The sequence below is a fragment of the Patella vulgata genome, chromosome 9, assembly GCF_932274485.2.
Source record: "Patella vulgata chromosome 9, xgPatVulg1.2, whole genome shotgun sequence".
NCBI lineage: Eukaryota > Metazoa > Mollusca > Gastropoda > Patellidae > Patella > Patella vulgata.
Window position 1 is genome coordinate 6,899,196 of NC_065887.2, and position 26,564 is coordinate 6,925,759.

The 26,564-nt window shown below is 34.1% G+C and overlaps 1 protein-coding gene across 2 annotated transcripts in view; it reads left to right on the forward strand.

The window, feature by feature from the left end:
- The window catches only part of LOC126807949 (hyccin), a 128,503-nt gene that overhangs the window by 1,520 nt on the left and 100,419 nt on the right, over nucleotides 1–26,564 (forward strand). The window contains exons 1-4 of one of the 2 annotated variants that reach the window (XM_050532910.2): nucleotides 78–318; nucleotides 3,464–3,559; nucleotides 4,372–4,473; nucleotides 13,271–13,405. In XM_050532910.2, coding sequence (XP_050388867.1) covers nucleotides 3,470–3,559; nucleotides 4,372–4,473; nucleotides 13,271–13,405 — 327 coding nt within the window. In that variant the 5' untranslated portion in view covers nucleotides 78–318; nucleotides 3,464–3,469. Of the gene's footprint in view, nucleotides 1–77; nucleotides 319–3,463; nucleotides 3,560–4,371; nucleotides 4,474–13,270; nucleotides 13,406–26,564 lie in introns of those variants that run through there. The other variant, XM_050532900.2, reaches the window with a different exon arrangement.

Genomic DNA, 26,564 nt, shown 5'->3' on the forward strand with positions numbered 1-26,564 from the left:
TGGCGTGAAGCAGAAGTAAAGACAGCTAGAGACAAATTCTAGACGATCACAAAGCTACAGAAATATGTAGTAAGAAAAGATGCATGGGTCGTATGTAGGATGTGGCGACCGGTTCCCTTAATCTGCTCTCCACGTCAGACAAAAGACCCATGGTGCTACATATTCGATTTGGTGCCGTGCTGAAGTTTCGACCTCTGGGGTAAGAAGTCACTTTAGAAGAAAAATACATATTTGAAGACGTTACGAAGAAAACCTGTACAATCCAGCAACAGAAAAAGTCTGGTGGAAAAGATCTGGTGGAGATATTCGTAAAATTGGGTAAATACATTTTGTTTGGAAAATTAAATTTGTTTAAAGACCAATTAATATTAATTTAAAGTTAAAATCTGATAAGAAACTAAATCTTTAAAATTTAACTGTATAGAGAATAAATTACAGTCATTCATAAGTTTTGATTGATAGGTATATTAAACAATATAATATCACTGGTTAGGTGTGTATATTGCCAGGTTAACATGACCTGTAGTAAATTTGTAGTAAAATTAAAGTTAAAGAGAAATTTTAGGGAGTAGGTTTTAAAAAAAATGTTTTGATATAACTAAGGAATAATAAGGAAACGGAATAGGGAATAAAGTAAGAAACTAATGTTGTCTCCGGATCGCAGTGAGAACTACGGCAGAGCTAAGGATGAAGTTTGTGAGTGATTAACTGTAGTTTCCTAGTTGGCCGTGGTTTCTACTGTGATTCGTTAATTTGTGTTTTTTGTTGTTTCGTATACTATATAATTTTGAGGCCCTTAGTCCAGGCCTTAGAGTTGTTGTAATTTAACTTTTGATTAAAAAGTTGGGTTATGTTGAAAATCCCATATGGTTAATCTAGGGATGTTGGTTATAGTTTTCCTGGGAAAAAACTAAAATTAACGGCTCGTTAAATTGTGAGATTATCGCAAAGTCATTAATACGAGTTTTATAGGAGGTTAAAGTTAAGAATACAACACTTTTTAGAAAAGTGGAGAAATACGGTAAATTTTGTCCATATATAATTTTATGTAATTAAATTTTTGCTTAGAAACGTAATATTAACGTTTAATATATACTGCTAATTGCTTTAAGCTGTCGACATGTACGCAATGATTAGGAATGTGTAATTTGACATGAGGTCGAATTATAATAAACAATAGTATTCATACTGTGTTAAATTTGACGGGTGTAAAAGTCACGGATTGCATTAATATAATATATAGGATATAGTTAACTGTATGTGTTATTAAAAGTTAGGTATGTTCTAATTGTTTTGTTTATAAAATATCGACTGATGTTCTTGGGGAGTGAGGTGCACATCACTTGCTTTGAACATGATTCTAAGTAATGTTATATGATATTGTGTGTAATTAAAAGGTATATTTTGATTGTTGTGTTTATAAAATACTAATGATGGAATAGGTACTGTAGGATAAAATGGAATGTCATTCATATACTGGCTCAGCTTGTGTTAGTGTCAGTCTGATAGGAATGTTTATAAAAAACGAAATACAAAATTGTAAATGATTAGGTCAAAAAGGTCACATTACTGACGGTGAAATATAAAATAACAATGTAGGAATTCTAAAACAGAAATGGAAATTATAAAACATAAACGTAATTATAAAATTGTCCATTACTGATCGAGTTCAGGTCAAAATTAGTTTGAAATTTATAATTAAAGGGACACATCAAAGTTAATTAATACTAAAATAAAGTTTAATTTTAATTAAGAGTGAGTTACTTTGTAAATTTTCGAAATAATAATATTAGACTAATATCAAAATAAAGTTTTAAAAAAAAAATTTAGGAATAGTTAGTTCTTGGTCTGATGGCAATGACATGTTTGATTGACAGATAAAATTGTACAACCCAATCATACTTAGAAGAAAAAAAAGAAAGTTTCAACTTGATACTATGGTAGCTGACACAGACCAATACAAATCCAAGAAGAAGAAATGGTTTACCAGTTCACCAAATTGAGATTTCCTGAGACAGAATTTAAAGTGAAACCTGAACTTTATAAATATTACGTGATGTGTTAAAGTGTTTTGAAATTAGGACATTTGAAGATTTAAAAAAGACAATTTGTGTTTTCTGTGTTTAGGCTTAGTGATTTTTCATAGGATTTTACAGTGATGAACTTTTTGGAGAACTTTTGCATGCAACTTTTGACTTTTGATTTTTGATTATTTGTGTTTTTATTTCACAGTTTTGTTATATAGTATAGTATCATTGTTATTTGTCTGTTGCATGAATAATTATAGGGTTTAGCACATAGAAGTTTTAAGAGTCTCCTACCTGTTCATTTAGCATAAATCTTGCAAGTGGGGGAGGTGATATATGTTGATTTTCTAGATTTCTGCTACATTTATGAATAGTTATATATTTCTACAGATGTTGGTATGGTTATTGTAAAGGATTCAAGGGATCTTTTACCCAATACCGAGCAAAAAGTCTTAAAGAAAGGGACGAATGTAATACTTTTAGTAGAATTTTTGCTCGAGAAATAACATATTCGCATAATAAGTGATATGTACTTAAAATACTTAAATCAACTTAGTCTGTGATTGACAGTTGACATATAAAAAAGAGCTCTTTAATCAAAACGTGTCAATAATTTACCACCAGAATTACACGTGAGTGGAATTATTCTAATTGCATCATTTGTTTTAAAGTAACCAATCATTTTGTTAATTACACAAGTTCAGGGCCATGATCACGCTTTATTGTGCATGATATTCATATACCTTTAAAAGAAACCATGGAACCCTGTAAGTCAGACTTCTATTAGGTTCCAGAGAGCTTACATCTGAGTTCCTAGACAGCCGCGAGGCTGGCTAGGGTGGAGAAATGGTTTTAGCTAGTATTGTTATCTATTATGCTTGTATACCTGTATTCAGCTATACATATATATAAAATATGTAGAAGCAAACTCGCATTGTTATTCCTGGTAAGACAAACGTCTTAAGAAACTGTAAGAAGTAAATGCACAACGTGAAGCAGAAGTAAAGACAGCTAGAGACAAATTCTAGACGATCACAAGGCTACAGAAATATGTAGTAAGAAAAGATGCATGGGTCGTATGTAGGATGTGGCGACCGGTTCCCTTAATCCACTCTCCACGTCAGACAAAAGACCCATGGTGCTACATATATTCTGTCTCCGTAGCAGCGCAGTAAAGGCGCCACCCGGTCTGACGGGGTAAAGAACGCGACTTCTTTCAAGTTTGTAAATTTTTGGGACATTTTCTCGCGTTGTGTTTAAGTTTGCCGTTGACCTTGTGCATTTTCTAGTCGCAGCAGCACAGTAAGGACGCCACCCGGTCTGACGGGGGCATTAGTGAGTAGTGTACTAGATGTTCTGTGTAAGGCAGCTAGCTAGTGTACTAGATCATGTTCTGTGTAAGTCATCTGGTGTAATAGATGTTTTGTGTATTTCAGATTTCAATGAAAGTGTTATGTAGTGAAGATAGTAATTCTACCATTAGTGTTAACATGTTAAATAAAGCTATTAAAGAATGGTTAGCTGATTATAAAGTTAGTACATGTATATTAAGTTATATTTAAAGCACGGCAGTCAAGCAAATTATTGAACTAAAATTGAACCGTGTATTAGTCCCGAAATGACCTAGTTTGTGTCCAGGGGCCGTCTAATCAATTTCTATAGCTGCCTCCCCTTATTTTACTTGCTACTCTACCATGTGCTTCTGGATTCCATTTTTAACTTTTTCTCTGTCATGGCTGTTGTGCACAGGATAAGGTAGACTTCTACTTACTAGAACACCTGATATCACTTCTGATATATTTGACGAGTACACAATTCATCTTACCATATCCTATATTTGTATGTGTCATGGAGTGGGGACCCTTTCCCAAGCTTGTGGATATTCTCTGGGTACTTCGACACTTCCTTCCACTTTGTGTAAGGGAGTTATCTAAAGATGTATTATGTAAGATTTAGATAAAGAGCTGATCATTCTCGCTATCATGGTTAAAAATAGATAATGAAAAGAGAATATGTTGAAAATCTCAGACAAATTATTTCATTCTGAATCTTGATAGTCATTACGACATGTACCTTGTTGTTACGATAGTAAACAAAGTCTTGATTATCCAGATTTTGATTAAATCATTAACTGACATATATTTTTAAATCTGTTAAAATTCATGTCATTTCAACAAATATCTAATTAATAATTTATATAACATTTAAGGCCTAAAGAAAGTCCTGCAATGATCAGATTTACATGTAGCTCTTGCGTAATCCATCTTTAAAAAACAATTTCTACATGAATCATTTATCTTATGTTTTCAATTGCTAATTTATTGTGGGTTTTTTTTTTTTTCAGGGATTACCAGATGCAGAAATTCATTCGTTTGCATCAACATTGAGAGAAAATAAAGAGTTAGTTATAGCTTTATATCAACTGTTTGAATCACAACCAAATGAGGTAAGTTTACACAGCATTATCTGCCCCTGGTGAACATTCTGCACACAGAGATCCATCTACTTCATACTTCGAGATTAGATCTCTGCCCTAAATCGCCGCCATATCTAAAAATTAGTATAATGTTTCGTAATGCGGTTCTACTCTGTTTCACATCTGTCATACATACAAAAATTATATTAAAAAATTCAATTTTATTAAATGGAAGCAGAATAAATACTTAACAAAAGGAGGTAAATCGCTAATATTTGGGACCTAGAAATTGACACAAGTGGGTCGCAACTCATATAATACTGTAATATGAATGTATATAAACTGATTTACATTCAATGGTTTCCGTTTTTACTCTAATTTCAAATCAGTTATGTTCCGCGAAATAAGCCAGCAGTCTCAATCGAGACTGCTGGCTTCTAGCGTCTGGTTATTCCAGTCTACATACACAGTTTGGTTTGGTGCAATATGTCTAGCCTCGTTCCTCGAGTCTCTTGCTAGTCCTGCGGCTAAAACGCATTATGGTACACGATTCCTGTACCAATGGTAACATGTTTATTTTGTCTTAAATATTGGATATCAGAAGCCCATCTGGTTAGATCACAGCATCAATGTTGATTTAATTGACAAATAATTTGTGTTTTCAATGTTGAAGATTTTGGATGATATTGAGTTAGAGACTTAGCTACTTGAAGTATACTTCGTGTTTTCGACTAAAATGGTCGATTTAGGACATAAAATGTCAGTCAACTAGCTTAGTGTCAGTTCTCAAGCGGAGCTAATTGTTGACAGACAGGCAGCCTAAGTTTAGTATGCCTGGTTAATATAACTTACAATTGAGTCAAGTGGTGTGGTTTCTATCCCAAGCTTGTACATAACAAGAAGGGGTAGTAACACTTCCCCATCTTCACAGGTTTTCTCCGTGTTCTCTCACTCGTAAAGACCCCTACGATAGGGTTCTTAATCGACTGATTTGTGCTGGGTATTGCCATTGCAGTCACGATACGATACATTATTGTGATTCAGGTGCTACAATATGATTCATATCACGATTCATAACAAAGTCAATCTAGTCTTTGTCGAGTGGACGTTAAACCCGATTTCTCTCTCTCTTTCATAACAAGGTCAATATCTACCAAGAAAACAACAGGATAAATAAATAATTGATATTTTTAGTCCTGCCGATGTCGAAGAAATAAAAACTGTTTTATAACACGATATTGTTTTGGATCAAAATAAGGACCAAAACAGTTTAAGAGTGACAGGTTACTTATTGAAGCAACAATAAAAGACATAAAAAAAAGAATCATTAAAGATCGATTTAGATTCTTGCGATTCGATAAACCACAAAACTATTCAAAATAAAACTATGCTTTGTGATAAACCCTGACTTTATGTCAAGTATCGCAATATGATGCAAAACAATTTTTGGCCATAATATACAGCCCTATTTCTTCGACATCAGCAGGACTAAAAATATCAAATATTCATTTATCCTGTTGTTTTCTTGGTAGATGTTGATATGGTTATGAATCGTGATATGAATCGTATCGTGAATTATTATTACTTTATTCACAGTAGAAGAACAAATAGAGCAGGGTTGAATCAGAGACTTGTGTAAACTTCAAATGGTTTTAAAATAAGATGTTAAAACTGGTCTATTTGATTTTTTTTTATTGCCTCAATTTTGCTCAGAATGAAGTAATTTCCCTGTTTTATTTTTGAACTTTTACAGCAAGAACTGTCAGTTCTTTATCTAATTCTAAATCTTACATATATCATTTTTAAGGATTTAGCTCCCTTGGTCTGAACAACAGAGCTTATTGGGAATGCATGGGAAAGAGAAAGAAATGAGGTTTTAACGTCCACGCGACACAAACTATGTCATTTCTGGACTAACATGGTTCAATTTTACTTCAATAATTCGCTTGCGCATAGAGGTCTTTAGCAGTGGGAGGAAACCACAAGCGACCATACGCCTTGTCACATACAACTGGGGAATCAAAACCACACCAGTTGACTCAATGACAGACCGTTCGGCCAACCAACCCCCCCAGGTAATCTATGGAGGCAGATCACTATCAACTTTCCTATCTCTATACCCACTAATGTAATTCTTTCTATTAATAGTATTTCTCGAAATGATGTTTAATCCTCATTACGATAGAGCATTGACCCATTTCTTTCCTTTTCCATTATAAGGGAAGGTGGTTTAACAAGTGCACTGTGTATCATAAGGTCTAAATTTAGGTGGTGTGGGTTTGATTCCCCGGTTGGACGTGACAAGGAGTAGGATTTCCCCTCCAATCTCTTGGGTTTGCTCTGGGTCCTCCGGTTTCCCTGTACTGCTAAAAACCCTTACATGCAAGCGAATTATTGTAAATGAAATTTAACCAAATGTTTGTCCCAAAATGACATAATTTGTATAGAGTGGATGTTAAACCACATTTCTCTCTCTCTCTTTCCATTATAAATTAATCGCTACTTTAAAGATACATTATCGGAGATTAGATAAAATGCTAGCAGTTCTCACTATAATAGTTCAAAAAAAGATAATGTAAAGGGAATTTGCTGACAATTTCAGTCAAACTGATCCACTCTGAACAGAAAATTTAGCGATTGAATTTTTGGCCTAGTCTCGATCATCATTACTAAAGTCGATACGATGAAAAACATAGTCTCGATTATCCATTTCATGATTAAATCATGAATGAAAGTTGAGCAGCAAATTGGATCTTAATCCGGTAAATATCAAGGGCTAGCGATGACATTGAGAGTTGGTTATGGTCTGGATAAGTTAATGTCTAATTAATAATTTAAACCTGCAATAGGCGAATTTAGCTCTTGCTAAGTATGTTTAAACTATAAGGATGTAATTACAATGTTTCAATGATGTATCCCTCTCCTATGAAATATATTAAAGTTGTACATGTATGATTTATTTTCATTGTGAACAGCCATGTTATCATATAATATACTACACAATAAATGACTAGCAACCTCTATAGGTACTACAGCTATCAATAATTTATCAACAATTAATTAGAGTTGTTTCCCTTGAGTAGATATTTTCCATTGATAAGTAAGTGATTATGAATGAGGTTCAGTGAGCTCTGTAATCTATGAAGTGAAAGTAGAGATTACATCTCTTTGATGTAACATATGATGACTTGTGGGTGACAACATTGGGTGTAATATAAATGATGAATGAAATATACGTGATAGTTTTAGTAACAGAAATTTAAGCCTTTTTAATGGGAGGTCACAGTAGATTTTAAACAGGGCTGGATTTACCATTAAGAGAGAGAGAGAGAGAGTTCTTAAGCAGTGGGAGGAAATCGGAGGACCAATAGAATATAGAGGGAGTTCTTTAGCAGTGGGAGGAAACCGGAGGACCTGTAGAATACCCACGAAGTTGGACAGACGACACTATTTCTTGTCACGTACAACCAGGGAATCGAAACCATGCCAGTTGACTTAATGCATACTGACACACAAACCATTCCCCCCCAACCATTAAACAAAATCAGAACGTGCTTAGGGGATCATAGAAACAGGAGCATAACAGAATATCTGTTTTGTTACATGACAAATTTAAAATATCAAATTAAAAAAATAATATTAAGAACTTATAATTAGATTTTCAATGTGAATTTTTTGTCTTTTCTTACTGTACAGTTTTTTGTTGCAATAAATAATGATGTGTATATAAAACTCCAGAAAAACTCTAACCACATGGGTCTTAATCTGGTCCTTATTTTAAAGATAACACTCACTGGTAAGCTGATACTGTTGACTTGTGAACCTGGGCCTTTAAGTAATGACAAATTTTTCATTAAATGGCATAAGAGGTCATTATTTTAAACTAATGTTTAGTATGTATAGAAAGTGGTTAGAAATTATACAGTTGTCATTAATTAGCAGGTGTGTAATTAGCTGTAAAAGATGTCACTACTGGTGTAAAAGCGTGACTATTTATAACACCCACCACTATTGAATACACAAACCTAGACAATAGTGGTGTATATCATTCAATAGTCACCTTAGTGACAAAATACCTACTTAATGACTACTGTCTGATTACTAACAATTTTAACTAACTAATACACATTATGTATATGAAATGACGTCTTTGATTTGCTGGTGTCATATAGATTCATTTATGAAAGTTATTTGATGCTTAGTCAACGATTTCAACTTTACAGTGTCAACTCTATTCAGTTAATTCCCACTGGGTCATAGCACCTCATGACCCTCTGTGGCTGAAACAAAAGTCTATTAGAAAAAAAGCTCAATGGTTACTATAAAGATTACTACCCATGTGATTTGATGATATATTTGGACTAAAAACCACTCAAAACAATTTAAATGCAAGACAACTATCCATTGCCTATAAGCATATATGCTAAGTAGACTTGTTTGTCACATGATCAAGTTGGTTCAGGGTAAATCCATTTCGGCTTGTATTTGTTGTTTGTCACTATCTATTTACTATAAATATCGAAGCACAAGTAAATTCTTAGATGATCCGCTGCCAACTTCTTTTTCTGAGGTTTAGTTGTAGTTGTAGAGCCTGCTGGACATTTTAAGTCTTTCAGTGTTCTCAAAACTGCCAGCCATTTGATCAACACATACTTAGTGATCCTTACGTCACTCGAGCAGACACAATTCCATTTTCATCCCCGTCTTCATTAGCCCAGTTTAGGAGCAGAACAGTAGGATGTTATACCCCATTTCATTTCCATTTTCATCCTGTGGGCTCCCCATTAGTGTTTTTAAGGGAATCCAGTATTTTTTAAGTAAGATTGAATGTATCTTATCTGCTTTCCATACCAAATATGCAATACTTTTATTGGAAATAATATAACTACCCAGTGAATAGTTTTGTGCACTCAAGGAATCCAGTATTTGTCTAAAAGATTGAGATTGAGTATCTCTACCTTCCATACCAATGAAATGAAATGGGGTTTAACGTCCTACTGTTCTGCTCCAACTGGGCTAATAAAGACGGGCATACGCCATACAGTGTGCTATGAGTGAAATTTTGCCTGGACAGCAGCACTACGACCTACTCTTATATTGAATTTCAACTGTCAAGGTATCTTTTATGTGCACGCCAATGTGTACTTAGGCCCTCGGTTTTACATACCATTCAAACAACTAGACAGCTGCCCTTGTCAAGCCCTCCGTCCTGCATCACTGACAAGGGATAACCACGCCGGAGAATCTGGATGAACTTTCTCAGCCAATGCAAGGATCAAACACCCGACCTCCAGGCTAGCGAGCCAGCGTCTTGCCCACTTAGCCACCATGACCCCCACCTTCCATACCAAGTATGCAATACTTTTATTAGAAATAATACCCTGTGAATAATTTTGTGGAATGCATCTTTAATTAATGCAAGTGCTAGGCTAGTAGAATAGCCCATGCTACCGCACCTGAATAAAGAATGCTAAAATTTAATTTTGGTGTTTTCAGTTGTGTTGAGAGATAATTAAAGCTGCAATTTCATATTTTTAAGTTATATTTTTAAGATTTATTAAAATAAAACCTTAAAATAGATGGTATCTATAAACAGTCCTACCTTGTTAAAGAATAATCCTATTAATCCTATAATTCACTATTGCCAGTTGAGAAACTGGCAATGAAAAATATCATTTTTCAACTTTAAATTCAAACGGTTGAAGATAGCTATTTCATGGGGGGAATAGAAAAACAAGGGAGATACATGTAATTGTGTTATTATTTCCGGGGTCAAAGGATTTTTAAGAGGGAGAATAATACGTATAATAGTGAGTTGACAACCTATTGAGCAAAATACATAGAAATAATTATGTTTTGACTTTCTTAGAAAATATGAAATTATCACTTTAAGCCAACATTGAGATATAACATTGGGAATATCACTAAAGTTCTAGAGTAGGGGTGTCAAACTCATTTCGATTTAGGGGCCACATGAACTAAAATTTGACATCAAGTCGGCGGGGATACACAAAAATATCAAGATAAAGAAAATTTTATTGTTTTATTTGAGTAAAATCGTTACATTTTATAATACGATACAATACTTTGAAATGGACAAAATTAGCCAAATTAGGTAATTTTTTTAGACTGGTTTCCAAATTGCCAAGATATAATTGGATATCTATGACATCCAGTACAGAAGTCAGAGTTTACTGAAACTGGAAACAATGATTTCCACCACTAGTTTCTAATTATTATGAACACAGCAGTTTGTTGAAATTTGTTCCAACGCCACATTTAAACCTTTGGCGTTCCAAATATGGCCGGGGGGTTGGATGGCTGAATAGTTAGCATGTGCGCGCTGTATCATAAAGTCTGTCATTGAGTCAACTGACGTGGTTTCGATTCCCCGGTTGTACGTGACAAGGAGTAGGCTTGCCTGTCCAACCTCGTGGGTTTTTTCCGGGACCTCTGGTTTCATCCCACTGCTAAAGACACATACGCGCAAGCGAATTATTGAAATAAAATTGAACCATGTGTTAGTCCCAAGTGACCTATTTTGTGTTGAGTGGATGTTAAACCCCATTTCTCTCTCTTTCTCTCTCTCTCCCCAGCTATCTGCAAGTGTAAAAGGTTTGGGAACCACTGATCTAATGATATTTTTACTTTCGGATAACTATCATTGACCCAAAATGTCCAGAAGAAATTGATTATGATGATAGTGAGCAGAGGTTGTGGGTCTTAGTTTTTATTAGTTTTATTTGGTTGCATGTGAAAGACGACTAACAGACATGATGCCTTTAATTATCCCAATGTTTGATTGACAGTTACCTTGATTGACAAGATTACTTTGTTAAATCAGCCATTTTATATTATACGCTCGGCCATTTTTAATCTTCTTAAGAACTAATGCTATATAAGGTCATGAGAGATAACGCAAGTATGTAATCACTCTAGCCACGCTATATCATTCTATTCTAAAGATACATCTAACGTCATTCAAACACAACTTATTTCAATTACTAAATAGTTCTGTTTCTAGCTATAACATTCAGGGCTCTTGATTTCTCAGTTGTTGCCAAGCAATGTCCTATATTTATTAAAAATGCTTTAAATATTGATAATAATACTATTTGTTTTGCACAACTATTTAATCTACAAGGGATTGCTCTAGGCACCAGAATTATTTAATTCACTAGGGGTTGCTGTAGGCACCAGAAAATGTTTAAGACTATACACAATAGAAAGTAATTTTATTAAAATTATTCTGAATTATCATTTAAAGATTAGGTTATCTTGCAATGGTATCACAATTATGTACATCAGATAAACTACTTTTAACCCGTTAAGCGTGACGTTTTTAAAACGTTAACTACCCCCTATTGTGTAATTAATTTGACGAAGTGACGAAGAACTATGTACTATGTTCTAAGAATAGGTTGGGGAAAATACATCCAAGGCGTTATATTACGCCCTACACACAGTGAGTGGCAGTTGTCCAGGACATTATATAATGACCTACGCACTTACGGGTTAAATCCCTTAACTAGTCTCTTACGATCAGCTCTCTTTTAGCTTTCCAGCCCCTGTTTTATGGAATGATCTAGCTTTAGTTTGAGATGTTGTACATCTCTATATTCTGTTGAAAAACAACTTAAAACATTTATTTAAACAAGCTTGTAATTGACACTGCTTATATAACTTTTAACTTGTCCATAATTTTTTTATTATTATTATATTGTCACTTTGTAAAGTGCCCCTGAATATGTGATGTGAAAGGGCACACTATAATAGTAAATGCTAGGGGACTGTGCCACACATAATTACACAAAACAAAAACTACAGACAGGACACAATATGCAGAAATCACAATCAAACATATATATCAAATTAAGTGAATGGGTCGGAGGGCTAGCCGTAAGCGTCCACTGCGCTGTACAGTCTCGTGCCTGTAGTGATACAGACTTCAACCAAAATTCTAAAACAAACAATCAGGAATACATCCCAGAGAAAATAACTGTGTAATACTAGTACAAATCATGATCTGCTATATGCTACATGAAATATAAATGTAAGCATATTGAAGTAAAAAATTACCTATACATTAGAAGTAAACATATCAGTGAAATGTATATAAAATAAGCCAGGTAGTCTAAAACTAAATGGTCTATGTTATAGTGAGAAAGAATTAAGGTATATTGACTATAAAGTTAGGGCATATTTTATATTTACCACAAAAAGATGTTGTAATAATGATAAAGATAAATATAGTAATACCACAAAAATAATAATAAAAATAAATATAGTAATAATAATTCTACCTTTTTTCTGGAAGCCAGTGTGCTTAATTACATAGTAACAACAATCTTTACATTCAAATATTTATTAGCTTTGCAAACTCCACAATAGTGAAATGAAATTAAAACTAGGCTAATGAAGTGGTATCAGGTCTTATGAGAAAGAATACTGTATGTGTTTACAGTATCCATTTTTTTTAAAAACATGTTATTGTATCAGAACTCAAATTACAATTTACAAAAACTTCCTGTTGATTTATCTCAATCATATGATAATTGACTGCTATATATTGTAGTTGAAAATCCCATTGAGGTACTAACCCTTCACCTACCAGCGGGGAATCAAAACCACGCCACTTGACTCAATGGCAGACCGTATTATGCAACGTGCATGCATTAATCATTCGGCCACCTACCGGTACATGTATTAACTCTAAAAATTCAGTTTGTATGAAAAGCTATATGAATTCAAAAACATTTTGTGTGAACTTTATAATGTCTCATGACATCATTCATTGATTTTCAATTTGTTTTTTATATATTTGTAGTACTTGGATCCAGTTTGTCATCAACTGTACGAGTTTTACCGTTCTGTGGAACCAGAGTTAAGAAGATTTGCTGTAGAGTTTGTACCCAGTCTCATCTGGTTGTATTTGCGCACACTGAGTGCCAATGATAAAAAGGTAGGTTTTGAGCCCGATTTTTATTCATACGCCCACACACATGGTTGCAAAAATAGTCAGAATAAAGCTGCTCAGTAATATAACACAGATGTCTTTAAAGTAGATCAGTTGTGTGTGGATCTGGTGTGTTTTCATTTAATGCTACTTCGCCTCTATAATTCGGTCATTCCTACACGATTGTCCAAATGTCTGACCAGGAATATATGCCCAATTGGACATCAAGATGTGGTGAATAATATTCAAAATTCCAAAATATACATTGTATTGACTGTACTGAGTGGATTACTACTGGATTTTCCAGCGTTGGATTTATTCCCTTACCACTTGTGCAGAATGAAGAAGTCAACTGCCTTTGAGCAAAACTCATAGATGGTGCTGGCTTGTGTATACTATATCCTATATAATCGTTTGCAGTGGATGATAATTTGTGGACAAATTTTCAATTAATCATAACTTTGTAAATAATATTATTATTTTTAGAGATTCAACTTCCACAATATTGTAGTTTACAAGGGATTATAAATCCATTTAAAGAGAATCCAAGACTTTTATCCGGATTGGATTTATTAATCGCTTAAAGAAACCCAATTTTATTTTTTGATAATATTTTCAGTTCTATTTTTAACAATCGACCCGTCGGTATGTTTCAACTCAATTCTGGTTTCTTATTAAAGCTGTAAGCTAAATCAGCTTAACGTCGATCTTTCATTAGACCTTGTGGCTAAGTGGGTACGACGCTGGCTCGCTAGCCTGGAGGTCGGGTGTTCGATCCCTGCATTGGCCGAGAAAGTTCATCCAGATTTTCCGGCGTGGTTTCCCCTTGTCAGTGATGCAGGACGGAGGGCCTGACAAGGACAGCTGTCTAGTCCCGTGTACATATTGGCATGCACGTAAAAGATCCCTTGGCAGTTGGAATTCGATATAAGAGTAGGCCGTAGTGCCGCTGCCCGGGCAAAATTTCCCTCATAGCACACTGTATGGCGTATGCCCGTTTTCATTAGCCCAGTTTAGGAGCAGAACAGTAGGACGTTAAACCCCATTTCATTTCATTTGACCTCAAATGTTACATAAATCAATGATTAGACATTTATTCACATGCCAAGCCCATAATCAAATCTCTAGATCACCAGATGGTTTTGATTTTCAAAGGATTTAATCACGATTGACAGTGAATAACTTAATTAATAAATGGATAATCAAGACTTTATTTATTATCGTAACAATAGTAGCAATGACAATTGAGACTACATTGCTCTCAAACTGAAATATGTCTGTTCAGAAAGTTGACAGAAATGTTCAGCTGTCAGCTCTTTGTCTAAATCTCAGATTATGGTTTAGATATGTTGTTTCATGTGTACTTGGATTTCAAGAGCACTAGCTCTCAAATGTATGAAAGTTTTATTAATTATTGATAATCTATTACCAGGGCGGTCACTTCAGAATTACATGTATGTGCTTTGATCATGTTCGTAATTTTTTAAATTCAGTTTTCATATAATTTGTTGATCTTATTATTTTTAAAGGTCGACAATTTTTATAATTTTCTCGATTTATAAATCAATGTTTAAGTTGTTTTACGCATAAAATCTATTAAGTTTTTTGAGGGTTTTCATTTTTTTTCAAAAAAAAAAGTAATTAAATTGTTTGACAGGTAAATTATCACCCATGTAGTTACCAGTAAGTTCAAATCCAGTCTGGGAAATATGCTTGTAACAAGAGCCCTGATATGAACTCTGATACACAAAATTAGTATCTAAAATATCCAGATCTTGAATATCACTTTTCTTGTCAATCCTCTCAATCCAGTTATTTATTATCAATATTCGATCAACCCTCACAATCAAAATATTAAAAATAATTTATTACCCATATTCAACTAACCCTGACAATCCAGATATTTATTACCCATATTGAACCAACCCTCGCAATCCAGATATTTATTGCTGTTATTCTGCTTATACTCCCAAACTAGATATTCATTACTGTCTGTCAAACTTTCCAATTCCAGATATTTATTCTACCGATCTTCCCAATCCAGATATTTATTACCCAAATTATACCGATCCTCCCAATCCAGATATTTATTACCAATATTCTCCCAAACTTTCCTTTCCAATCCAGATTTTTATTATCAATATTCTCCCAACCCTTCCAATCCAGATATTTATTTCAGATATTTATTCTACTGACCCTCCCAATCCAGATATTTATTACTGGTATTTTGCTACCCTCCCAATTCAGATATTTATTACCAATATTCTGCCAACCCTTCCAATCCAGATATTTATTACCGATATTTATTCTACTGACCCTCCCTCCCAATTCAGATATTTATTACTGGTATTTTGCTACCCTACCAATTCAGATATTTATTATCAATATTCTACCGCTCCACCCAATCCAGATTATGTGACCCTGAATCCTGTCCCTTGACAGATTTATATTTGTCTCTTGTGTATGTCCTTTTTAAACATGATCAAAGAAAACCAGGAAACAGGTTAAAAAAAACCAACAAACATCCAAGACTAGTGTCTATATCAGATGGGGGGCGGGGGGTGCTGTATGGTCTAAGACATCCACTTTAGATCATAAGGTCTGTCATTTATTCAAGTGAAAAAGAGTAGGGTCACCTGTCCATGCTCGTTGGTTAAACCCCATCTCTCTATCTCTTCTCTTTCAACTTCTCTTTCTCTCTCTCTCTCTCTCTCTCTCAGATGAAATTTTATGTGTAATAAAAAATCACTTTGATTACAAAATGAAATCAGAGTATTGATGTACCTAAAGAAAATGCTGGAGTTGAACCTGTTTTGATTGTCTTAACCTCCATAGAAACAAGTTCGTGTTTACTGTCACCCTCCCTCTCTCTCTGTCTCTCAGATGATTTATGTGTAAATTATGTGTAATAAAAAATCACCTTGACTACAAAATGAAATCGGAGCATTGATATACCTAAAGAAAATTTTGTAGTTGAATCTGTTTGATTGTCTTAACCTCCGTAAAAACAAGTTTGTGTTCACTGTCACCCTCTTAAAAATCACCTTAACTACGAAATGAAATCAGAGCATTGATATACCTAAAGAAAATGTTGGAGTTGAACCTTTTTGATTGTCTTAACCTCCGTAAAAACGAGTTAACAAGATAGTTCGTGTTCACTAGACATGTCTGTGTAAAACCAGACCATAAACCCACCCATCGTCCAATTGAAACGAGTTAAGGAAATGTAGATTAATCTGTTTGAGTGAATGTGAATGGGTTTATTGCATGTTGGCTGATCGTAACATCTTCATCATAACATCCATTTCCAAATAAACTAAATGTAGAAATTGATAGGAATGACTAAAATGAAAGAATTATGTTGATAACATTTTGTTTAACAAACGATCATTGGAATATATTTTTATATGCTCCCATTTAAACATGAACGAATATTGTCATAGACGCAATCTGTCCATCCGTCTGTACATCCATCCAACTTTTCCTGTGAAGGTCTGTCATTGAGTCAAGTGGAGTGGTTTTGATTCCCTGCTTGCATGTGACAAGTAGGGTCACCTGTCCAACCTTGTGGGTTTTCTTCAAGTCCTCCGGTTTCCTCTCACTGCTTAAGACTCCTATGAGCTTTCAAATTATTAAAATTTAATTGAACCATATGTTAGTCCCTAGATGATCTAGTTTGTGTTGAGTGGACTTTAAACCCAATTTCTCTCTCTCTTTCACAGTACCTAAATGAATTAATAAATCTCTCTCTCCTCTCCCCCTCTCTTTCACTCTCTCGGAACACTCATGTGTTGATGGGATTGTTGATTAGCCATATAAGGAAATATCCTAAAGAATTTCAAATATATATCTGATGTGTTTTGTTGATTTATGTTTCCGATTTTTAAAACTGCATCTGTTCTCTCGGTCAACTTAACTCGTTTAACTTACTACATGTACATTTCATTTCGGATTTGGTTTCTCATTTGCTCATAAGGAAGAAACCTATCGAAACTGAAAAGCTGGAATTTTTGAAAGTCTATCAAAATTCATAATTTTTTGTCTGCAGATTTCTCAGGTGCTTCTAATTCCTCCAACACAGCTAATGTCACTTGGGCACAACTTTTAGTATTTGTGATACATGCCATATGTTATTCTCTCATGAAATTTGACTAAGGATAGGAAGAAATGGCAAACGCCACTGTCTCGGGGGAGAAAAAAAGGCTGTTAAACTATCTCTCTCCTAGTTTGGGGGAAGGGGACCGGTTGAATGACTGAATGGTTAGCATGTGCACGCTGTATCATAAGATCTGCCATTGAGTCAAGTGGTGTGGTTTTGATTCCCCATGTTGTACCTGGCAAAGAGTAGGGTTGCAAGCCTTTCCAACCTTGTGGGTTTTCTCTGGGTCTTCTGGTTTCCTGCCACGGCTAAAGACCCTTACACGAAAGCAAAGTATTGAAACAAAATTGAACCATGTGTTAGTCCAAAAATGACCTAGTTTGTGTCAAGTGGACATTAAACCTCCCTCTCTCTCTCTCTCTCTCTCTCTCTCTCTCCAAGTTTTCCTTTCAAGAAAACAAAGAAGAGAGAAATGTAATTATGATATTGGAAGGACTGCGATTTAAATCCATATTTCCTGTATAATTATAATGAGTTTTGGTTAAAATATAATATTTAATTAGTTATACGGGACTAATGAGGTTTGTAATTAACTTTATCATTGATAACACAGTCTGAGTGACTCTACTTCGGATATAAGGAAGTTAATTTAGTAGAGGAATTTATCTTATTACAACTCCTATTGTTTGACAATGCTAATAATATTGTGAATTGTAAAAACAGTGGTTGGCATGGTGATTTATCGAGATTAAGAAACCTGGAAATAAGTCTCGCTCATCACTCGTAAAACATTTGTCGAGACTCAAATTCGAGCTTGAACAGGTTTTGTTAGTCATAAACGTTTGTTATTTCTCTATTTTTATACACTTTGTTTTAATTCCTAACACGAGTTCTTAGGTCTGCACACGTTTCATGTCCTCACCCAAGTTCTTACGTCTGTTCACGTTTCATGTCCTCACCCGAGTTCTTACATCTGTTTACGTTTCATGTCATCTCCCCAGTTCATTTGTCTGTTCACGTTTCATGTCTGTAGAGACAGATTTCTTAGAATTCATCAATCACTAACTGGTTTGATACACCTGGTAATCTTCTTCTTCCAGATCTTGTGAAAAAGCTCTCCTTTAAAAAAAACAAGGCTCGGTCGATTTGGGTATAATTGACATGGCATACTTTTTCTTTGGACAATTGTTCACCGATATTTCATGTGACGTCAGAAATAAACACCTGACCTGATTCTAAATTACTCTTTCTAGAATACCTGGTACCCACCTAAAAATGTGATACCTGTTTCTAAATGCTTTTACTGTTTCTAGAACACCTGATACCTGTTTCTAAATATGGTTACTGTTTCTAGAACACTTGATACCCGTTTCTTAATATGGTTACTGTTTTTAGAACACCTGGTACCTGTTTCTAAATATGGTTACTGTTTTTAGAACACCTGGTACCTGTTTCTAAATATGGTTACTGTTTTTAGAACACCCTAATACCTGTTTCTAAATGTGGTTACTGTTTCTAGAACACCTGGTACCTGATTCTAAATATTGTTACTGTTTCTAAAACACCAGGGGCCTGTTTCACGAAATTTTAACTAAAGATAAAATCTAAATTTTAGTAGATACTTCAATTTTGATAGGCTAAGCACTAAAATCAATCTAATAGTATCCAATCAAATTACTAAAATTTGGATTTTATCTTAGTTAAAATTTCGTGAAACAAGCCCCTGATACAAATGTACCTGTTTCTAAATGTGACGTATAATCTTTTGTCGTAGTTTTGCATGTAAATATAAATAAACATGTTTTATTTAGCCGTTAATCCGCTATATTAGGATTTTACGTCACAGATAAACGTATGTAAATTGTTGTCTTCTAGTGACCTTTTCATCTATTTCCATAAACTAATTACAGATTTCCGAGACAAATTTAGCCTTTCTTTTTGTTTATTTTATCGTAGATTAGATTTTGAAGTCTTTAGATTTAAGAATTTTGTTTTAAAAAAAGATTTGATATTAGAATTTAATTATGTTGTTATTTTCCAATAAATAAGATAATCATTTAATCCAGGTGTTTGATTATCTAATCACTGATTGCTGTATTTAGAATCTAATTCTTATACTTTTTAATATGTTAAAGATGCATTGTGCAAGAGCTAATTCTGCCTATTGCAGGTTTTTATACGCCCACATTGAAATGTGGTTGTATATTGTCGTCGCCCCCGTCCGTCCGTCTGTCCGTCCGTGGACGCTCTAGAGGCTAAAGTTAATATCCGATTGACTTTAAATTAATATACTGTGTTTAAGGCCATGAAACGAAGAAGCCTATTGATTTTCAGCGATTTCCGATAATTGCTGCCAGAGTTATGGCCCTTGATCACTTCAAAAAATCTTGTGGACGCTCTAGAGGCTAAAGTTAATATCCGATTGACTTTAAATTTATACACAGTGTTTAAGGTCATGAGACGAAGAAACCTATTGATGGCCCTTGATCACTTCAAAAAATCTTGTGGACACTCTAGAGGCTAAAGTTAATATCCGATTGACTTTAAATTTATACACAGTGTTTAAGGTCATGAGACGAAGAAGCCTATTGATTTTCAGCGATTTCCGATAATTACTGCCAGAGTTATGGCCCTTGATCACTTCAAAAAATCTTGTGGACACTCTAGAGGCTAAAGTTAATATCCGATTGACTTTAAATTTATACACAGTGTTTAAGGTCATGAGACGAAGAAGCCTATTGATTTTCAGCGATTTCCGATAATTACTGCCAGAGTTATGGCCCTTGATCACTTCAAAAAATCTTGAGGTCGCTCTAAAGGCCAAAGTTAATATCCGATTGACTTTAAATTTATACACAATGTTTAAGGTCATGAGACGAAGAAGCCTATTGGTTTTCAGCGATTTCTGATAATTACTGCCAGAGTTGACTTCAGATTGATACACAGAGTTTAAGAGCTTGAGACGAACAAGTATATTGATTTTCAATGAATTTTTATGACTTTGAACAGCTAGATCCATGATATTAAAAGTTTTGTATACTAAACGTTAGCATGGGGCAGAACTTTATAAAAACCAAACAAATTCTAATGGTTTTCTGATAATTACTTCATGAGTTGTTACTCTTAATCAGATTTTAGTGTATTATAAATGTTTCATTACCGAAAGAAGTAAAAATATGTGACAACACTTGTTGATTGCCCGGACGATTTAGATGCTGTGGGCGTATGTTTCGTTGCCTGGCAACCTATCTTTCTTTATGCCTTAAATGTTATATGTTTCATGGTCGAGAGCAAGACATTAAGTAATATATTGTAACAAGAGGGCCGTAGGCCCAAGTGTTTTTACAATATATTACACAATGTCTTAAGCTTGAGACCATTTAACGACTTAAAATACAGACACACCGCACATGCTTTTACAGTGAAATACATCATACGAGTCCAATATCTAACTAGTATAAATAATGTACGATTGGCAAGTTGCCTGTACGATTATTTGAAATAATGGTATGCCATCATCAAAGGGTGACATCACATCTGTATTTTAAAAATTATTAATTAGACATTTATTAACTTACCGAGGCCATAATTAACTGTTGGTGCCATCGGATGTTTCAGATTTTCAATGGATTTAAACACGATTGGGAGGTGAATGATTTAACTAAAAAATGGATAATCAAGACTTTGTTTACTATCATAACAATGGCAGCAATGACAATCAAGATGTTATTCTCCAAACAGCCCTAATGATGCTCAGAAATATGTAATTCTACTGAAATTTTGAAGATATTCCCTTTCCATTCTGTAGTTGTTAACTACTATAGCGAGAACTATCAGCTTTTTATCTAAATCTTACATAATGCATCTTTAATTAACCCCTTTTGATCCTGGTGTTTGCCAAAAAAGTTTATTTGTATGAATACACTGTTGCAAACAGGGCCCGATTCCTAGAAAATTCTTAAGCATATTCTTGTCCTTAGATTTTAAGTAGACTTTGCATTTAAGCAAGCTTATTTTGTGTTCCCAGAAAATTCTTAAGAACGTTCTTGTGCTTAGATTTTAATTAGACTTCAGTGTAAACACAAGCACGTTATTATGTGTTCCAAGAAAAAACTTAAGCACAACTTCGGTCTTAAACATTGTCAATCTAAGCACAAGTCCCAAGCAAGGTATGTGGCTTGCTTACCAACAAGATGGCTGACTGTAGAATAATTCGATGGCATTCCTACATCTTTTGATACTAAAGAGACAATTGAAAGATAGAGAAAACCCTTTAGAAACATATTCTCGAGAAGAATGCTATAGAAAATTTCGCTTCTACCCTGAAACCATTTTCCAGTTAGTAAACAACACTAACGCACAGGCTACTTTAAGATCAGGCGCTCTCACAATTATTTAGTGTGTTTGCATGTGCCTGTGTTTTTTTAGCTTGTGGCACATTTTATATGTGTATAGGGGACATGTCAGATGCATCTAAATCGACCATTTGCCGGGAAGCAATCAACCAATTTATGACGTACATGTAATTCACATGCCAAATTTGTTTTTATGACGTTAGAGAGCATTGTAGTCTCAGTTTTCCAGTCACAATGTGCTTAGACTCATACTTGACTTGTGCTTACGTAAGAACGGTCTTGAGAATTTTCTAGGGACGGTATTTTATAAATTTTCTTACATAAGAAAAAGTGAAGCATGACTTTGTGCTTACTTTAAGAATTTTCTAGGAACCGGACCCGGGTTTTTCTTTCTGTGTGGTTATATATATACTTGAGAGTATGGATGCAATGCAATATAACAATTTTATAACTTCCATAAAAAAATGTTTGGGTGTACGTTTAGATTTGAGTTTACATTTGAAGCGTAAAGCCATGAACTCGATCAACAAATGAAGTGATAAATGTTCAAGAATCAATTGGGGGGGGGGGGGTCGATGGCTAAATGGTTAGTGTGCGCACGCTGTATCATAAAGTCTGTCATTGAGTCGACTGGCGTGGTTTTCGAATCCCCGGTTGTACGTGACAAGGAGTAGGGTCGCCTGTCCAACCTCGTGGGTTTTGTCCGGGTCCTCCGGTTTCCTCCCACTGCTAAAGACCCCCATGCGCAAGCGAATTATTGAAATAAAATTAAACCATATGTTAGTCCTGAAATGACCTAGTTGTGTCGAGTGGACATTATTTATTTTCTATTTTTGCTCAGTACAGCTATTGCTTCCTATGAAGTTTTTAAGAATTTATTCATATTTAGCAATCATTGTTTGTGATTTTGAAACTTGTGAAAATATATCAAAACTTGGGTTCCATGGACAATTAATTCTCTTACAAATCTGTCCCTTAAGTAGGTGCTGAAAACTGGTCTGTAGTTATATTTTTTTTTTTATGCCCATGAAAAATGTATTTTTAATTTGTTGTTTTAAAGGTCATTTGAAGGTGACTGTGGAAGAAGTCTTTGAAGAATCTATAATAAACTGTTTGTATAGGTCACATGGAGATAAAACTATTGGCTATTGACATATTTTACGCTGGTATTTCAACCAGCTTCAGATTATATCAAAATAATTGGTTACTAATTGATTAGTTGTTAATTATTTATTGAAAATTCTGTACACTTGGTTGAACCATATTGAAGAGCTACATGTAACCCCCACTAAATTATCAATTTAAGAAAGTTTTTGTCTAAATATACTTGATAACTTCTTGTGTCGGCCCGTCATCAGATATTCAAGTCTTGATGCTATCCGCTCACTCAATTCTGGTTGCTTCAATAGAATTTGAGTACAGCCTTTTGATTGGTTCCTATAGATTGAAGTTGTTTTCTTTTAATTTATGTCAGCCATTTCCATTGGTGGTCTGTAAAGGGGTTTCTCATACTGTTATTATAGGCAAGGAATTATAGGATTCTAAAACTTTTGTTGTTTTAATGTATCAAATACATAAATAAAAAAAACTGTGTGAAAAGTTTTGTGTTTCTAGATCAAAGATATTGCTCATATACAGTGATTGAAAGTTGAGTAACTTCTTAACTTCAGCCTGAGAATGCTTTGTGAACTTGGGGTCTAATCGTACGGTTGGGATGGGAAATTAAGTTCAACCCATATACACTGGCCTGAGTGTCAGATTTAGGACAAATGAGACCCCTTACTTGGGATTTGGCTCATATATTCCGGACACATCCTACGCTATTTTTCAAACGTCCGACCAGGAATATGCTCAATCGGACATCAAGATCTGGTGAATAATATACAAAATGACAAAATTCCAGGAAGCGATATTCATAAGCATGCTGCTTGTTTTCGTATCCTTTAGACTGTACAATCGTATGATTACATGTATATGTAATTATATTATATAAAATATTGTTAAACTAAAATTCCAAAATTAATATAGTGTACCGGTACTGACTGTTCATGTACTATTGTACTATTCAACTCGATTATCGTTGATAATAGGCTGGATTGATTAGGTAATATATTAAGTGATCAACGTATTTATTGTGTCATACCGTCTATACACCTACCTTGATTAACTATGTAATCTGCCTTGATTGGCCGACTTAATCCTTTGTCCGACAATTCATCAATCCAATCCTGAACAGAAGTCATTGCTTCTCCTTTGTCAGACTATGTTTCAATCCTTTAAGAGAGATTATAAACTTAATCTACATGATTAAATTGTGGTTTCTCCATTGTCGGACATTTTAATCTCCTTAGTGTCGGCTGACAACATGTAGAAACTAGTCATATATGTCATATATCCTAATAGTATATAAAACCCCAAATCAATTTATCCGTTTTTGATATACAAGAGCTTTTTTATTTTGTGTTTTTACCAATTTTCAAGGGTTTAAGTGTAAATAATTTTATTAAATGAACCTGTCCATAATATCATATTTATTGTATTGGACATTAAATCTGTAATAAACATCAACAACACATATCCGTTAACTTGTCTGCAATATCACTTCGGTGGAAGCGGATTACAACAACACATATTTTTTGTAGGAATATTACTGACATAAATTTGAATATCGTACGGGAATAAAATATGAAAAATAACGAGGTGCAGTTATTTTTTTTATGTACAAATTTTTATATTTTGTTGACACCTGATTTTCAATTGTGGTGTGAAACCGTCTGCTTAAATAACAAAGAGTTATGCCCCTTTATTTTCAGTAAAAATGTCCGACAAAAAAAAAATTGAAATAGTAAAACTGGTCTAGTTCCCTAAGTTACTTAATAATCACGAGAGTCCAGTACCCTTACATTTTGTGACTGTTAGAAGTGCCAAGTTCTTTTGACTGTCAAGAAATTCAAGTTCGACGGAGTTCGGCAAATCAATGTTTTTTCGTGTGATCATCATATTTTTTGGGCTGTGGCCAAATCATAAAAAAAAAAAAAAGAATTATTAGATAATAGAAAAAATGAAAATTATTCCATCCCGCAAAATGATGTGCCAGAAATCAAGGACTTTTACTGACCATTAGGTGGGATGATCCAATTCCCAACTGATGTTCAGAGTTTCAGAAATCACACAATTTGGATTTTGATTCAGAATGTCTAGTTTTCAAACCCAAACTGCATTTCCAGAAAATTTGGTCTGCTAGGCTCTACTTGTCAATCAGGCGCTATGTGGTGAAGTTATATGTAGGTTTATTTTTCAAGCACTGTCACCATATTTTGCAGTTTAAGCTCTTCATAGTGCAGAATGCTTGTTCATTAAATTTTATTATTTTTTAGCATTTTCTGAGATTCTACCCAGATTATCGTCCTTATTGTTGTTAATTCTTTTTGCATTTTAACTCATAACATCAACTGGCATACTATCGCCATTCAGCAGACTAGTTGCATTATTTGTCTTACGTCTTGCTTGTAAATCATTTTGAGTGAAGCCGGTATTATTACAGGCCAGGGACTGTACAGCGAAGTGGACGCTTAGGCTATAGCTGACCCCCAGATCTATTCACTATTTTAACATTTGTTGTTTATTACTTCGCTATTTTCACTAGGGACCGGGTATCATTCAGATTTGATGAAAAAAGGAAAGAAACTGAGCTTACCATCTATAATCTAATACACATATTCAGTTAATAGATTGCCATGCAGAAAGTATTAAATACCATCAAGATTCATCAAAAAACGCCCAGTTTGTGCTACCTTTTAGTTTAAGAAACACCATTTAGTTTTGACATCGGTCATCTAGTTTATGACCATTTAGTTTCATAAACTAGACAACCAATGTCAAACTAAACCGTTTAGTTTTCTCGACTGTCACAAGAGACAAAATCTGAACATAGAAACCGTATTGAATTTATATATCTGAACGCTGTTAGTGTACAATTATAGGAAATACTTTGATCAATATTAAGGATAGGTCTTTTTAGGATACTGTGAATATAATGGCCATTTTAACAGTTATTTGGTAATACTGTCATTATCATCTGACTCGCTAATATTACTAATTACTAAAAATCATCGAAAAAAGATAATTAACGCTAATTAAGTCCGCGGAAAATAAATAATTGGCATCTCTTCATATTAACAACTATTGAATATATATGTATATTGTTGCACGTTTTTCACAATGTTCAATAAATGACATACACATACACTATGTTTTTATTGGTTGTCATGGAAACCAAAGTAATATTAATCTTAATAACCAAGAAATTAATTATTATGTTATTTTCGCTTTGAAATGTCACATTAGTTCTAAAGCGTTATTTATCATGATTAGCAAGAGTATTAAAAGCTTCAGCCGCGTACTAGATTATGAGATGTCCGTAAGATAGACATGCTTATACCACATACACATACGTCTCCCATTCCTAATTTAATTCCAGTTTGTCTCAAGTTTTCTACTGAAATTACTCTTTAGAATTTTAAAGACAATGATATTATGAATTTAAAAAAATAATAATATGGTTTTAATGCCTTTCTTCTGGCCTTGAGGGAAATGACTTCCATTTTTATAAGCTAGGTCTTTGTGACATGGAAGAAAATTTATTTTTTTTCAATGATTATTTATACTCATATAACTTTCTGCCAAGCTGAGTAATGACAGAACCTGATTA